This window comes from Echiichthys vipera (assembly GCF_963691815.1).
Source record: "Echiichthys vipera genome assembly, chromosome: 6".
In the NCBI taxonomy this organism is placed as follows: domain Eukaryota; kingdom Metazoa; phylum Chordata; class Actinopteri; order Perciformes; family Trachinidae; genus Echiichthys; species Echiichthys vipera.
This window is the reverse complement of record NC_139831.1, coordinates 9717775-9734567: the sequence shown is the minus strand read 5'-3', so window position 1 is coordinate 9734567 and position 16793 is coordinate 9717775. Positions and strand designations below refer to the sequence as shown.

General features: G+C 39.9%; 3 protein-coding genes across 4 annotated transcripts; 2 read left to right on the top strand and 1 right to left on the bottom strand.

The window, feature by feature from the left end:
• The first annotated feature begins 642 nt into the window (after positions 1–642).
• ndufa1 (NADH:ubiquinone oxidoreductase subunit A1) lies at positions 643–2671 on the top strand. The gene is made up of 3 exons (XM_083915607.1): positions 643–871; positions 1040–1129; positions 2535–2671. The coding sequence occupies exons 1-3, from the start codon at positions 770–772 to the stop codon at positions 2553–2555; spliced, it is 213 nt and encodes a 70-aa protein (XP_083771733.1). The 5' UTR covers positions 643–769; the 3' UTR covers positions 2556–2671.
• Positions 2672–5390: 2719 nt separating this feature from the next.
• nkap (NFKB activating protein) lies at positions 5391–9796 on the bottom strand. The gene is made up of 8 exons (XM_083915692.1): positions 9240–9796; positions 8099–8179; positions 7916–7980; positions 7717–7809; positions 7580–7622; positions 7281–7490; positions 6451–6600; positions 5391–5953 (listed from the first exon to the last, which is right to left on the bottom strand). The coding sequence occupies exons 1-8, from the start codon at positions 9656–9658 to the stop codon at positions 5779–5781; spliced, it is 1236 nt and encodes a 411-aa protein (XP_083771818.1). The 5' UTR covers positions 9659–9796; the 3' UTR covers positions 5391–5778.
• Positions 9797–11222: 1426 nt separating this feature from the next.
• Positions 11223–16764, top strand: zbtb33 (zinc finger and BTB domain containing 33). Of its 2 annotated transcripts, none has more exons than XM_083915510.1 (2): positions 11223–11334; positions 14826–16764. In XM_083915510.1, exon 2 carries the CDS (start codon positions 14828–14830, stop codon positions 16745–16747), a length of 1920 nt encoding a protein of 639 aa, XP_083771636.1. In that variant the 5' UTR covers positions 11223–11334; positions 14826–14827; the 3' UTR covers positions 16748–16764. The 2 variants fall into 2 exon arrangements, with proteins under 2 accessions (XP_083771636.1, XP_083771635.1); XM_083915509.1 differs by lacking the exon at positions 11223–11334 and adding an exon at positions 12217–12330.
• The last annotated feature ends 29 nt before the right edge of the window (positions 16765–16793 follow it).

The window sequence follows — 16793 nt, the reverse complement described above, 5'->3', positions numbered from 1 at the left end:
CTTGAATTGTTAATTACAAATATTACAACATAAAGTATTTCTCAGAATGCATACTAACATTTGACTAGTTGTTTGCACAACAATGACAGTAAAGGACTGAATATAGGCCGATCCTACATATCTGTCTGTGATTTTCTTATGTATATTCAATGAAGCCACTTTTCTTGCTTTCTTTTTATCATTTGCATACTTTTGTGGATTAGATGACTTTTTATTTTATTTTCTTGCATTTAACGACACTTGAGGTGAGATTTCCTTAACATGCCCCTCTTAATCTCACTGGCACGATTTTTTTTTTTTTTTTTTTTTTTTTTAATCCTTTGTATGCATTTGTTAGTTATGTTGCCTATGTGTTTTTGATTGTTTTTATTGTCCAATTTAATACATTTATTTAGAAAATTCTCGGGCTTACGCTTTTCCTAAAAAAAACATTTGTATGTATTTGTTATTTATATTGCCTATGTGTTTTCTTTTATTGTCCAATATATATATATATATATATATGTATATGTGTGTATATGTTATTTATGTTTTTTATTGTGCACATTATTTAAAAAAAAAACAATGTATCATCTTTTTCGAGCTTGCGCTTTTCTTTTGAAAGAATTCGGCGGAAGTAAGATTCTTGTTCCGGTCGCCGAACACAGGTCGTCAGGAGAGTCGACATTTTGTTAGCTCCTTAGCAAAATAAACGGTCGAAGCTGGTCTCTAGGGCAACTTAGCCGTCACCAAAGTCGCTCTCTGTCGGTCGGTTACCACAGTTGCCACCATGTGGTATGAAATCCTGCCCGGCCTCGCCATCATGACGGTGTGTCTGATCATTCCGGGCGTCGCCACCGCACAGATCCACAAGTTCACCCACGGAGGAAAGGTAGCTGTCACCGGGCTAACACAGGCGCTAGCACGGCTAATGAAGCCACACACTGCTGTCTGTCCGCGTTTTCACTTCAAATGCTGTTCTAACTATAAGACTGTTTTAACCATAAGACTGTTTTTACTTTAAGACTGTTTTAACTACAAGACTGTGTTTCCCCTGTAGGAGAAGAAGGTCGCTCGGTTTCCATGGCACTGGTATCTGATGGAGAGAGACATCCGTGTGTCCGGATCAGGAAAGTCATACGAGTCCAAGGTTAGTGTCTGTAACACATGTGTTGTTGTTTGTTTTTTAACTTTATTTGCAAATATAATGCAAACATTGTAGAATAATTCGTCATCGTACTTGACAAAGAAAATAATTTATATATAAAGCAGGCATTTCCCCTTCCAATGATCATTACAATTTCACATTATGACACAACATTAATAAACTTGAATAGAGAGAGTATTTAAATACACAATAAAATAAAGTTAGACTTCTCTTTATTGACCCTTTGGGATGAACTCCCGCAAGGAAATTGAGTTTCCAGCAGCTTACAAAAACACAAGGAAGGTATAAACAAATACACTATTGGATACAATAATAAACTCTTAAGTCTAACTCTTAATAAATACAGAAAGTATAAAAAAACAGTAAACAATAAACTAAGTTAAATATATATGTAGTAGATGTAAGAATACATGTAAAATAAAATTCACGGAAAATGAAATCAGATAAGTTAAATGAAGAGTAAGCGTTTAAGATAAAATATGTATGACTGTATATTGCGATTAAGTGGTGGATAAAGTTATTGCTCAAAAAAGAAGATAAATGCGGAAATTAAAACAAATGGATACATAGATGTAATTTAAATTAAAAGGTGGGCTATATTATTACATTTTCCTTAAGAAATATTGTAATATATCAGCAGTATAAAACATTTCTTCTTAGTAATAAATTGGATAGACTCAAAATAATTTAAATGAAGTAAGATTTGGCAGAGATTTGGATAATTTAATTTTATGGATATGTAATTTTCCTTGTAGAGTTAGTAAATTGACAACCCCCTGTATAGTTTTGTTTTCATAGGTAGTGACGTCTTTTGCTTCAGATTTAATGAGTTGACTGTACTGAATGTTAAAAAAGCAGAGCTCCAAAGTTACACTGACACTCTCAGAATAAATGCATAATAGTTTCTTCTTCAATCTTACAAAACTCACATTTATTAGTGGGATAAATATTGTGTATGACATGTGTCGATATAATAATATAATCTTAACACTGTTGAGACTTAACATGTGTAAATAACACCATATTTATCCAAGCAATAAGTGGTAAACACGCCTAAATCCATTTTATGTGTCACTGCTGAACATTGTTGAACTCTGAGCTATTAAAAAATTAAACTTTAGGCTGGTATTTGAAAAACCAAGTAAAATTACTTATTAATACTTTGAAACAACTAACAGCTTATTAAACAACCAGGTTAGTGATTCAATTGGAGTAACTGTAGATAACATTCAAACCACGTTCTGGGAAAGTTCAGTAAATACTTAAAATAAAGATTTTCATACTGAGCTTAAAACGTAAAGCAGGAGAAATGCAACCAACAAACTGGAGCGATCTGTTTAATCATTAACAGACTGAAGACGTAATAATCTTCTTTTTTCCTCAACAGGGACTTGAGAACATCCACTGATGACCAGGAACATGGACGCCCTGAGGAGAAGAAAGTTGTACATTGAAAAATTATATTTAACATCCTGCTGTTTGTTTTCAGTCCCTGTTATCGATTAAACTGATCCACACTTTCAATCTTCTGACGCGTTTGTTCAGTTTCAAAAGCAACAGACGAGAGATCGGTGCTCAAATACATCCGTGTTTGACACCTGACGTTCTGTCGTCTGTACGGGTGATTTTCCAGCGTTTTACTGAAGGAAGATTTAAAATCTCTCTTAAGAGTCAACTGAAGAAAAAACTCCACCCTAATTTAATTATCCAGTGAATAAAAACTGAGTCCTTCTGCTGGGAATTAACTGCAAAACATTTAGATAATTATTCATAATTGCTCCTCTAATGTGAGAAATTGCTGCTTTTCTGTTTTCCATTATCCGTAGAATGTCATCAGGTTTGTTGTCACCTAAAGGCGTCACCTTGAGTTTGTGCATTTTTCATAATTTTATGATATTTAATCTACAATTACTGATTAATTCAGGGGGAAATGTTTAGCAGATTACTCAACAATGAGCCAGTCTTGTTGGCCACCATGTCCACATGTTAAAATACAGTAAAACCCAAGTTATAACGACGTGTTTTAACAGGAAATCTACTTTATTTCACCAGTATCTACCGGCTGTCATTCAACACAGTAGTAGCTCAGGTGAACGTGGAACCTGGAAACCGCTTTCAGTGTGTTGTTGAAACGTCCAGAGCAATAAAATCCAGTGCATCTTCTTTGTAGCATCCTAGTACAGTCCTTTGAAGCCAAAATAGGGGTCAACGTTGAACAAATTGCAACAGAAGCAGACTTATTTTGTATCAAAAAAATCATTAATATGTCCTGAGTAAGGGAGAAAACCCAGAAGAATTCCAATAGGGGAAAGTTTAAGAAAAGACCTAAATATATCCTTTTATTCTCACGCAAATAGGGGAAAAAAGAAATAACCTTTAGATATCACCATGAAAATTACTGAGTTGATTACTTAGACCAAGACAAACAATGTTTTACAAGTTCTTTGCAATAGTGTGTTGTGTTCACATGGGCAAGCTGGACATGATCTAATTATGTATGTGCTAATTTTCATAAATACCACAACAGATCTAAACACTGGGTATGAACAGCTGAAAATGTCTTGAATCTTGTTGACATAGAACATTAAAAGACTTAATGTTAATGTCTGAATGAACCCATTTAGTCTACATGAGCATTAATAAATGAAGCAGGAGGAAGGATTTTAAACCAGCCTTCATTAATTAGTATAGCAGAGATGGGGTTTGGGATGAGTCTGAGATAAGGACAGGAAACAAAAGATAAACACACTCACCGGCCACTTTATTAGGCATAATAAAGTGTCAGTGTGGTCTTCTGCTGCTGTTCCCTCTCTGACAGAAAGTAGGTGGTGGTGTGTGTTCACAGATGCTCTCCTGCATTCCTCTGTTGGAACCAGTGGATATTTGAGTTCCTGTTGCCTTTATATAAGCTCCAACCAGTCTGCCCATTCTCCTCTGACCTCTGGCATCAACATTTGCACCCACAGGACTGCTGCTCACTGGATATTTTCTCTTTTTGGGATTATTCCCTATAAACCCTAGAGATGGTTGTGAGCAGCTCGTCTGGCACCAACAACCACGCCACATTCAAAGTCACCTTTAATCATCACTCTTCAATCATCTTCCCCGTTCTGATGCTCGGTTTGAACTGCAGCAGATCATCTTCACCATGTCTACGTGCCTAAGCATGTGGTTGCTGCCATGTGATTGGCTGATCAGAAATTTGCGTTAACGAGCAGTTGGACAGGTGCACCTAATGAAGTTTCTATGTTTCATGTTCATAGATCTGAGTCATCTACAGGAGTGAAATTCAGTCAGCAGTGACCCAAGTCCTTCTTCCGGCTCCATTTATGAATGCTCATGTAGATTAAAAGCTGGGTCATGATCGAAAGAACGAGGTCGCGGGTACAAGCGGCCGAAATGGGTTCTCTCAGGAGGCTGGAGTCTCCCTTAGAGAGAGGGTGAGAAGTTCAGCATCCGTGAGGATCTCGGAGTAGAGCAGCTGCTCCTTTGCATTGAAAGGAGCCAGTTGAGGTGGTTCGGGCATCTAGTAAGGATGCCCCCTGGGCGCCTTCCTAGGGAGGTGTTCCAGGCACGTCCAGCTGGGAGGAGGCCTCGGGGAAGACCCAGGACTAGGTGGAGAGATTGTATCTCCACACTGGCCTGGGAACGCCTCGGGATGCCCCAGTTAGAGCTGGTTAATGTGGCCCAGGTAAGGGAAGTTGGGGGTCCCCTGCTAAAGCTGCTGCCCCCGCGACCCGACCCCGGATAAGAGGCTGAAGATGAGTGAAGCTGGAGATGTAGACTAAAGGGGTTCATTCAGACCTTAACATTAAGTCTTTTACTGTTTACATTTTCACCTGCTTTACCCAGTGTTTAGATCTGTTATGCATTTATGAAATTAGCACATACGTAATTAGATCGTGCGCCATTTGCCCATGTTAAAATACAATAAAACAAATTTGTGATACATGTTTTGTTTGTCTTGATGTAAGTAATCAACGCAGTCATTAATACTAAACATAAATTAATGCATAGGGTAAATTTGGGTCTTTTAAGAAACTTTCCCCTATTTGGATTCTTTTTTGCTTCTCTCTCCCTTACTCAGGACATATTAAGGATATGAAAGTTTGCTTCTGTTGCAATTTGTTCGACCTTTTTTCATAAAATGATTGGACTGTTGTTTCCACGTGACGACTTTAAGCTCATGAACACACACACGGGACCATCTGAGGAGCACACGAATGCAGCTTTCTTCCACTTTGCTTGTTTTTTATTTTCTTATGTGAAAGCACGTTAAACAAAATAGAGTATTTTTACACACTTTAAACAAAATAAGAAAATAACATGTCTCCAATCTCAGCTTTTTCACTTACAAATTACTTGTTTAAAAGAAGAAAAATGTGAAAAACACAACTTGATAATGAAAATTTATTTAACGTTCTGATCGGGGCACTTAAAACATTTACAGGAGAAAATTAAGCTCAAACAACTGGAAGAGGAAACTGGATAGAGAACGTAATACAGGAGTCTCAAACATGTCTTTACAGTTAAAATCCTGCATCACCACTGTGCATGCAACTAAAACTGAATGTGCTTCTCCTCCTGAAGACCGAAAGTAAAGCTGTCTTTTAATGATACAGGTGTGATGTTCACTTCTCCTCCTTGCCTTTGGTTTTCCTGTACACCATCTCCCTGAAGCTCGACAGGATCTTGCTCTCTCTCTTCCTCCTCTCCTCCTGGTTGAAGGACGCCAGAGCTCGCTTCTCGTCCGCGCTGTAGATCTGGTTTTCCTTTCTCAGACGCACAGCCTCCATACGACGATGTCTGCAGGGTTACGTTTAAAATGCGTCAATATCACAGGGATGAAACCATTATTTAATCTCTGCAGTACAAATCACGTCACGGCCATGGTGACTGTTGATAGTCCTACATCTGCGGGCGTCAGACACTTAAATTTGATGCCTTACAAGACGTTTTCATGATCATTTTTAACCAAATTTTCATTTAAAGACTGATTTTTTTGGACCAAATTCTTTTCTTATTCAAGCTTTTCAGTCTTAAGTCAAATGGTATATATGCGGCCCCGTGCAGAGGTTGGTTTTATGTAGGAGCATGGTATTCAGAGTGAGTTCATCTACATTTTGCAAACAGGTAAAGTGCAAGTGTAGTTTCATGCAGAGGAGCTCAACTCATTTAGACAGAAATGAATTAAACGATAGATACATTAAATAAGATCAAATGTGACTTTTAATGCCTAATAAATAATACAAATAAAACATAATGTTAGACATTTTAAATTCCTGTAAACAACTTTAACATACCTGCTGCCGCTCATCACGTAGCCAGACTTCTCGAAGTTTGCGATCTCGTCACTGGTGAGACCGATCTCACCTCTTCTCGGGATACGTTTGCCTGCTTTCACGTACTCCGCCATCGCAGCACCTTCACCTGGCAACAGCGCGTGGCCAAAACTGGAGGAAGAGAAAAGCCCACTTATTAAACTTGAAGAGCCATAAATTAAGAAAAAGCGTCAATCTATCTCCCTTTTTTAGAGTTGCATTCAAGCACTTTCAAGGTTTTTCAAAAGAAAAGTTTCCAGACTCCCAAACCACATCTAAGTTGTTACTGGAGGACGCAGGGCAAAGCCGAAGAAATGTAAGTCCACCTAGCTCTGGTTAGCTGCAGCTCTGGTGTTTGACGCCACCAGACAACGAACAAACATGACGACGGGATCGTATCATTTCAAAAACTGACAGATTTTTAGTTTATGTGAGAGATTGTGCAGTGGAAACACCATATTGTGTTAAAAATCAAGGATTTTTTTCAGGTTTGTATTCGAATCCGAGCATCTTCTGGTTAAAGTTAGGCATTTTCCAACCTTTGAAGACTTTGTACAAACCAATCATCTCTATTTCAGGAGCTGGAACTACTGAATTTACAAGATTTAATATAAACATTATTGATCAGTTGTCACATAAAAGTCGCAGAGAGCTGCTGAAAAGCGCCAGGGGAGAAACTGTCAGGTCCAGTGTCTTCCACTTTCACATGTGTAGATGTTCACGTCAACCTGCTGCAGAGCTTTTATTGTGAAAACTCTGGTCTGTAAAGCGCATCAGTAACGTAACAAAGTGCAACAGAGAGACAGACTCACTCCAAAGGTCTGTCGTCCTGGGACAGGTGTGTGAGCGGCGCTTCGGGCCCGACCACGTGTTCGTCCATGCAGGTTTTCTCCACCCACATCACGCTGTTGGGATCCTCCTCCTCCTCCTCCTCGTCCTCTTCCTCCTCTGATGCTTCACTGCTGGAGTGGCTGGACTCCTTACGGCTCTTCTTCACCTTCTTCTTCTTGGATTTCTTCGACCTGTCGAGGAAACACGTGATGCTCGGTTAATCCAAATCTCCTTTTTCTGTGAGAATGAAGCTGGCATACATCTGCATGTCGGCACATACTTCTTGCTTTTCTTCTTCTTTTTCTTCTTCTTTATTTCTTCCTCTGAAAGATGAAGACATGATCGTTCAGCGGATAAATCTCATGAGAAAGACATTCTTAGATTAATGTAGAGATGGCATTAATAATATCGTCTTACCGTCTGAATCGGACTCCATCTCGCTGTCCTCCGAGTGTTTCTTGTTCTTCTTTTTCTTTGATTTCTTCTTCTTCTTTTTCTTCTTCTTTTCCTCTGTGAATGAACGGAGATTTTTCAAAACATTTCAAATGCAACACAGCATCCCTGTATTTCATGTATTTTATTATTATTATTTATAGAAACACCCGGTGTGCTGCACCTTCTGAGCTTGACTCTGAGCTGCTGTTTTTCTCGTCTTCTTCGACTGGTGTGAATTCATCAGAGCTGCAGGAGAACAAAGAAAGAAATTCATGCCGTCGTCCTCTGTAAGTACACGGCTAGATCTATTAAGTTTTTGTGTGTGCGGTGCTTCTAAAAAAAGGAGGAGAGATACTCGACTTACTCTGGCTCTTTCACTCTTGGTGAATACCCCCAAACTTCAGGACATCCTAACTCTCCGATCCGCTCCCTCTCTTGCAGACGCCTGAAACAGAAAAACAGACAAATAACTGATTATTATATATATCAGTTCCTCTGTTTGCTTTAAACCTGAAGGATTACATCTTTTGTGTCCGCTGTAGAGCTGTGCAACAATCTATACTCACACAAAACAGGACATTTACCCCCATTTTTATATTAAGCTGCACAAGCTGCTGGTACAGAAAAAGTCACTGAACACAGTTGATTTTGAAATCTGATCGTAAATTTGCTTTATGTTATTTTTTCGGCAGGACTTAATTGAAATGTGTATTGAGAAGTATTGCTGTTTCAATCCTTTAGACAACCTTAATGGATTTTCTACTTTGGTTTCTATTCTTGATGCTTTTCGCTGTTATCAAGCTGAGGTGTTTGAAAAAAATGATCAGAGAAATCAGTAACAAAAACAAAAGAAAGAAACATAAGAAATAATGAGAATATACCTGCATTACATTGAAGCTATGGACTGTTTAAAGGACATGAAGGCAGTGTGTCCAACAGGGGGGAATTTAATATAAAAACACTCTTAAAAGTGTCCGAGGCTCGGTTTGGAGAGTTCAAATATTTAACCATGTTTTCATTCTGTTGTCTTTTGAATGCTCAAATTAATTAAATAAATAAATAAATACAAACCTACTGAAATAATAGAAATAATAAATAAATTAATAAATATTTGTTCAACAACTGCTGTAGTCTTTTTCATTCTCTCATTAAATTAAAAACATAAATAAATAAATACAAATACAGCATACTCAGGTCAGGATTTCTCGGCTTCTGCTGCTTGAGTTTAATTTATAATCTGTCTTTCAAGGGTTATTTACCTTCACAGAAGCAGATCAAACTGAAAGTGTTTGTTATTTACATTTACAGAAGCAGATCAAACTGAATGTGTTTGTTATTTACCTTCACAGAAGCAGATCAAACTGAATGTGTTTGTTATTTACATTCACAGAAGCAGATCAAACTGAATGTGTTTGTTATTTACCTTCACAGAAGCAGATCATACTTAATGTGTTTGTTATTTACATTCACAGAAGCAGATCATACCTAATGTGTTTGTTATTTACCTGGCGATAAAAGCCTCTTGTCTCTGTCGCTGCGCGTCGTCTCTCTGCTGCTCGTAGTAATAATCATCTTTGAAGCTGCCGTGTTTCCCAGGAGCGTCCCGCTGCTCGGACCAGTGGTTGTGACTGTTGTTGGTGTTGCTGTTGTTGTGACGATCCCTGGATCTGGACCTGGACCGAGAACGGCTCCCGATGCGGATCCGCCTGATGGTCCTCGCCTCTCGGAACCGGCGGTCCCGCTCCTCGTGCTCCTTTTCCCGGTTGCGCGGCTTCGGGAGTTTGGGTCCGAAGCTGTACGGAGACAGGCTCCGTTCGCGGCTGCCGCTGCGGTGGCGGCTGCGGGAGCGAGTGCGAGGTCTCCGGGCCCGAGGGCTCCGGGGCTCCCCGCCGCCGTCAGAGCTCGAGCGATCCGACATGGGCATAGTGAGACTCGCACCGAAACCACGAGACACAATTAAGATTAAAAAAACACGGTATTTTGAAGGAGATTGGGAGAGAAATTAACTTTAGCTCATGTTTAAAGTACGCAGCTAAAGCGTCTAATAACAGGAAGTGATGCTACTTCCGCCCCAAACACGAACCGTCCTCCACAAACATGTACATGGTTCCGCCTGTACTTTTTATTTTTAATTAAAGCCACTGGAAACAAAGATAGCTCTCTAAATATGCAATTGTGGATCTAATGTTTGTTCAGTTAGCATCTTAAAAGTATTAACAATTAGCTTAAACCATTTGAACAATTTTTTTAGGGCTATAGGATTAAAAAATGTGACGGCTAACGGTAAATATAGTGTCTAGGTCACTGGTTCTCAAACTGGGGTACTCAAAATCCTCCTCTTGGTACTTGAAGGAATCTCCAAAATTAAAAAAGGGAAACATTGTGTACTAAATTAATACAATAGTAAGAAAAGACTGAAACTTTTAGGAATCCTTGAAATTTAATTTTAGCATTTCCTGTCATATTTTTGTTCCTGGAAAGTTTCCTGCAATTAACCAAAAATTATTTATATACAAAACATGCTAGGACAGCAGTGGTATATAATGATGAATGATTAAAAAAAAAAACAGTATTTCAGAATAAATCAAGAATTAAAGGCTGAATATGGAGAATGAGCAGAACACCGCCATCTAGTGTCTCAAGATCGTAGTCGCAACAACAAATAATAATGGCAGGACTTGCGTTGCCAGGTTTGTTGCTAAGTAATTTCCCTCTGGGATTATTAAAGTATTTCAGATTCTGTTTCTGAAGTGTGTCCTAGGCCTGAGTCTGTTTGAGCCATAAAAACAAGTATGGCAGAGGAGTTTAACTGACAGTTACCGTTAGCTGTTAACGTTAGCCGTTACAGCTAAGTAAACATGAAAGTTATCTTACCGATCAATGAGAAATGTAGTCATTTCGGTGTGCGTGAGAGAAAGTCATTGTCAAACCACACTGTTAATACTTTGTTCTCTAAAAGTATATATATTTAAAGTACACCGACTGCCCTCTGCTGGTTGTTGAACCGCCGCTATTGCAATGTAATGTCGCTATTGGCTGATCTGTGCCAGGTGACGTATTTGGCGGTTGAAAATAACGTGTTTTCATTGGCTGTGTGTGTGTGTCTGTGTCGTGGGGCGGCCACAACACGGAAGTTCCAAATCAAGTGTGCCGTGTGCTGGTAACCGAGCAACCACACGGAATAAGTCAGCCCTGGATACGACACTGAAAAACAGGTAATTTTATAGAGTACACCGTGTGTTTTGTAACAACAGAGACGAACACCAGCTCAGTGAAGCACCGAAATGCCTTCTCATGATTTCCAAATGGAAATGAACGCAGTGAACATGAAGGTTGAGGCGCTCGCGGCGGAGTACTTTTTCACGGAGTTGAATTCAACCGCAACGTGTCTCATCTGCAGGACGAAAGTTTTATTCAGGGAGTTTATTATGAAGAAGCATTACAACGATAAACACGCGTGGAAGTATGATCAATACAAGGGACTATGCAGGAAGTCCGTCCGTGATGAGCTCCATGCAGGCTTCAACAACTCCACTGGGACTCCAGCGGAGCCCGAGAAGAGAAGAGGAGATGATGTTGGACCCAAACAAACCCCCACAGGTAAATTAAACTACTTAATTTAACTGTATTTAATAACCGCTACAGTCTCCGTGCTTTTATTTTGAAAGGAATTCACCGGAAGCTATCTCGACGCTACATCCGGAGTGCAAAAATTAAATGTAAACATTACTTTTCTTACATGTTATAGTTATACACAATACCAACATACATTTAGATAATATAATAACATAAATCAAAAATAAATTAAAACGTACAAAGGCAGTTAAACATAAAAAAACCCGAATGAAGAATAACAAAAACTTTAATGGGGTCTGCTAAACTAAGGGAGTACATTTTAAAATGCATCAATAATTAAATCGTTTTTGACAATTTTTTTTTTTAATTTTAAGTTTTCCATAGTGGTCAAGTATTATTTAAATTCTTATCTTTTCAATAAAAAAAATAATAAAGAGAAATAAACATTTTTCTATTTTAATAACGTTCAGGCACGATTTCCTCTTTATTATTAAACTTTATTTACACAAACAGATTTACAACAGTGACTTCTGTTCAATCTGCAAACAATATATCCACAGTAACACACAATATCGCTCGAGGTAGTGTATATATCATAAATAAAACAAAACATTGACGTACATAAATCATTACAGATCAAATTAATTACAAATGGCTTTGGTTTTCACAGCTTTGCAGTTGGTGCAACACTTTAATAGGAGTTAAAGTAAGAAATGAAAACAATACAATTAGGTTTCCGGTTTACAAATTTGGTGGTGTATATATATATAATTTAGCCAATAACAAGAAAATATTAAATACGTATATTTTCCTTAAAAATACAAATAAATAAAGTCATTTATTTAGTTTTAATTGTGTTACGTTGTAGTTAATAAACACAGCAGCGGCTCCTGGTGGCTGTTGAATCAATGAGGCTGCAGTCTGCAGGGAGGCTGCTGTCTGTTGTTAGCCTTTGTCTTTAGCCGCCACAGTGAGGTCGCTGCAGCTGGTCAGTCTTGGCAGAAAACATCAAGGTTGCAGGTAAACAAAAAACATTTCACGTACAGTAATTTAAAGGAAGCGCGACTCCATGTGGTCTTGTTGTATCTTGAGCTAACGTGCTAACAGGATGCTAACGTAGGCCGCTGTCCATTAAAGAGGAAGCACAGCTACCTTTGTTAGCTAGCTGCATTTGAATATTACTTTAAACACACGGAGAGCAACAACTGTAGCTTCATTAAAGTATGTGATGTTAAAGTTGCGTTAACGTAGCGGGTCTGTGTCACCAGCCGGACAGTTTTAGTCTTAATTCTGTCAAAGTTTCTGTTTAACCTACGAATATAAATGATGGTGTAATGTTTAGAGTTAATTTAATGGTGTTAAACTAAAGCCTAACCTCTTATCTTTGTAACCAAATATCGTTTTAACGGGCTAAATTATCCTTGTGTTTACAAAAGCAGTCAAACGGATGCTAACACCGGTGATTTAGCCGTGTGCTCCCTGTCGGACCCTGATCTCCTCTCCGTAAACACTAGGAGCTGCTGGTCGTCCACATTAACATCAATGCTGTCAAAACATCCAGGACCAAACTTCAGTCCTTCACAATCAAATGACACGCTTTAACAACTCCAAAATATACCGTAAAATCTTCTTAATTTCTATTTTTAACGTAAACCACCACCTGAGCCGCCCAGGCTGAGCATCGCCCAAACGTTCTTCCTGCTTTCTCTCATCAACGTCACTTTATTTTACTAATCTTTCATGTAAATGTTCATGTACAATTATAAAACTGCACTTGTAGATTCTTAGAAGTGTGTAAATTCATTCTACTTGCACTTCGGTGGCGATCACACAGTAAAAGCAACACGAAAAGACCGGAAACTGCGGCAGACCTGATCTGTCCGGACAGGGATAACACCAGCGAACGGCGTCCGGCTGGTGACACAGTTCCCTAAGCAAGACTAATATTTAAGGAAACAACCACAACTTTCATTAAACGTGTAGCTTTGGCTGACTCTGCTCAGATATAGTTGTTGTTTTTTTGCCTGACTAACATGTAATGGCAAACATGATGTTCACATTCATGCTCTTTATGTTCCTGTTTGTATCTGAGATCAAAACACGGCCTCTAAGAGAATTAAAAAATATATTTATGCTCGAAATTCGTTTGTAATTGCACCTAAACAGTTTCTGGTTTACAAGGCACATTCATGTTAAACTAACGGGCCTAACATCAACCATTAATTATGCCTTCATGTTGTTTTAGATTAAACTGTTTTGATTCAACTTCATGCTCATTTTGGAGCCAGTAGTTTGTGTTTTGATCTAAAGAAACACTCCTTTTATGTAATTACTAAACTATTACTATAACTTACATTAATCACTTCAATTCAACATCATCTCAAACTAAATTAATGACCTTGAATCAACATCTCTCTAAGACAGTGTCCACAAAAAACGAACATTATCAGTTCATTCATTCATTCATTCTTTCATCTTCAAACGCTTAGGGGTCAGGGTCGTGGGGGGGCTGGAGCCGATCCCAGCTGATATTGGGCGTGAGGCGGGGTACACCCTGGATAGGACGCCAGTCTATCACAGGGCACATAGAGACGAACAGAGACAGACAACCATTCACACCTAAGGGCAATTTTAGAGTCATCAATTAACCTAACACGTGCATGTTTTTGGATTGTGGGAGGAAACCCACGCAGACACAGGGAGAACATGCAAACTCCACACAGAAAGGCATGAAGGTATATGAATGATTCAGGTCATACAGCTAATTAAAACCAGTAACACCCAGTACTAATGCTTAACCTCGGGAGTGTAGGATTTATAGCTTGATAACACACTGGGAGCTGGTCGTAATATTGCACTAACAAAAGAAAACAAAGTCAGACGAGGTTAAAGTTCTGTGAACAAACTTTATGGATTGTTCTCATATTTACTGCTTAGGTGTCGATAACTGGCTGATAGAAATGGAAATGACCCAAACTGAAGGTTGGAGCCATTTAGTGTAACTTTGTTTTGAGTCATGGTTAAAATTATACTTAATTATTATACCCACTATGTGTCTGTAGGGATTTTCTTACCTTTGTTTCACCTGGTTGTCGGTCCACGCCCCGCTCTGTCCTCGTTAAGTCCCTTATAAGGGAGGCAGTCATTTTGCACAGTTTATCTGTAATTTTGTTAACATTACAGCGTCATCTTGTTCGCCTAAATAGTGACATTTTTGGTTTATGTTTTGTTTTAATTTTTTTCCTGGAAAGTCAACTGAAGATTATAGTTTTAAAATAAATATCAAACATCAAGACAAAACTGTCTGTGTGTGCCTTAATGAAATGTTTGTCAGACAAACTGTGACTTATATGGAATAACACATATCAAAGGATTTGCTGTTTCACTGAATCTGACCCAAAACCTTTAACTTGTTTCCTTGAAGGTTGTGTTCTTAGTCACTGTGATGTAATAAACGTTTTTTCGTGTGCGTTCAGAAATGTCTCATTTCCTCTCTCTGGTTTTTCTCTCTGCAGCCATGCCAAGTCTAAAGCTGATATCTGCGACCGACACACAGTATTCGACGGCCGTGCTGAAGTCAATGAACGAGCAGCGAAACCATGGATTATTTTGTGATGTCACCATTATCATTCAGGACAAGAAATTCAGAGCTCACAAAACGATCCTGTCTGCCTCGAGTACATATTTCCACCAGCTCTTCAGTGTAGCTGGACAAGTGATCGAGTTAAACTTTATCAAAGCAGAAATCTTTGAGGAGATCCTCAATTACATTTACAGCTCCAAGATCACCCGTGTCCGCTCCGACATGCTGGAGGAGCTCATCAACGCTGGACAGATACTGGGGGTCAAGTTCATTGCAAACTTGGGGTCGCCGTTGTCACATGTTAAGGGTCTGCCAGGTTTGTCTAAGGACACGGAGAGCAAAAGTGACACAGCCGCAGAGGCGATGCCCATTATCTCAGAGTCTTTCTCAATATCTGCAGAGGAATTCAATCAGACAACTGGGTCTGCAGGTAACGACTCGGACTCGGACAGTGATGTAATGTTTGTCTCAGAGACAGATGCTCAAACCAGAGCAGCCAATCAGAAGGCAAAACCTGGTAATGTCATTGACTTGGAAACGGATGGTTCAGAAAAAACAACTGGTTCAGAAAAAAAGGCTGGTTCAGAAAAAACGGCTGGTTCAGAAAAAAAGGCTGGTTCAGAAAATACCGCATCAGAGCCAAATGAAGACTCAAATCACACCGTCTCAAAACCGAAAGAGAAAGAGAAACCAAAACTCTTGAAAACATATGCTTTGAAGCCTCCCGGCGTCTCTTGTCCAGCCTCCAGTTTGCCCAACAGCAGCCCCCTGCGCAGTCCAGACAGCAGCTCGTCTTCCCCTGCCAGAGTTTCCACAGGAAGTGCTCCTGCAACACCAGTCACGTCAAGAAGTTTCACCCCTGAGCCCTCGAGTGCCTCTCAGTCCTCTGAGAACAGCGATATAACGGGAGTCCACAAGAAGCAAGTGTCTGCTTCCTCTCAGCCGGGGGATTTCAAAGTGCGGCTCTCAGATGTGTCTGAAGGCCAAGCAAATCAAACCAACACTCCCAAAACAGCTCACGCGGCAAAAAAGACAGTGACGCTCAATACAGCCACGGAGATTGATTCAATTTCATCAGGCTGTAAAGTGTACGCAAATATTGGAGAAAATACATACGACATTGTCCCAGTGAAGGAAGATCCAGGCGAAGGCGGTTCTAAAGCCAATAAAGGGAAGAGACCAACAATGGCCTTGTCACCGAAGACCAGCCCAAAAAAGAAGAAGACCAAAACAGAGCTTGAGGACCACTACGAGCTGATCATGGATGGGAAGACTTTCTATGTGTGTATCGTCTGCAAGCGTCCCTACGTGTGTCTGACGAGCCTCCGTCGTCACTTCAACACCCACTCGTGGGAAAAGAAGTACCCCTGTCGCTACTGTAACAAGGTGTTTGCACTGGCCGAGTACAGAACTAAGCATGAAATCCACCACACAGGAGAGAGGAGATACCAGTGCTTGATGTGCAATGAAATGTTCATAAACTACCAGTTACTGTCCACCCACTGCAAACAAGCCCACAATCAGGACCCCAGCGGGAGGAAGGAGAAAGATGACGCAGAAAACAACTTATACCGACTCCTGCCGTGTAAGACGGTGCAGATGAAGCCGTACTCGTGGAGCACCGACGCGCAGGGAGTCCCCGTCATATCCGAGGATGGCAGCGTGCATCACATAACCAGCGTCAGCGAAGACGTCCACTCCTCCACCCAGAGCAGGATGTTGAACTGGGACGACATCTTTATCGAGCCCGATGCTCACATGCCGCCCGACGCTCGCGCCAGACCAGGATCAGCCATCGACTCTCCTTCACCAGGAGCCACAGAGTTTGACTTTGTTATACCAGAGACCTACTGAGCAACACTCGCGGCTCCTTTTGCCTGTGCCTTTCAGGTGCCTCCCA

Coding starts and splice junctions, on each gene's coding strand:
- ndufa1 (XM_083915607.1), top strand. CDS start 770: ATGTGGTATGAAATCCTGCCCGGCCTCGCCATCATGACGGTGTGTCTG. Junction 872..1,039: donor AGTTCACCCACGGAGGAAAG/GTAGCTGTCACC, acceptor TTTCCCCTGTAG/GAGAAGAAGGTCGCTCGGTT. Junction 1,130..2,534: donor GAAAGTCATACGAGTCCAAG/GTTAGTGTCTGT, acceptor TTTCCTCAACAG/GGACTTGAGAACATCCACTG.
- nkap (XM_083915692.1), bottom strand. CDS start 9,658: ATGCCCATGTCGGATCGCTCGAGCTCTGACGGCGGCGGGGAGCCCCGG. Junction 7,981..8,098: donor CCAAGAGTGAAAGAGCCAGA/GTAAGTCGAGTA, acceptor GTTCTCCTGCAG/CTCTGATGAATTCACACCAG. Junction 7,491..7,579: donor AAGAAGAAGAAAAGCAAGAA/GTATGTGCCGAC, acceptor TTTCCTCGACAG/GTCGAAGAAATCCAAGAAGA.
- zbtb33 (XM_083915510.1), top strand. CDS start 14,828: ATGCCAAGTCTAAAGCTGATATCTGCGACCGACACACAGTATTCGACG.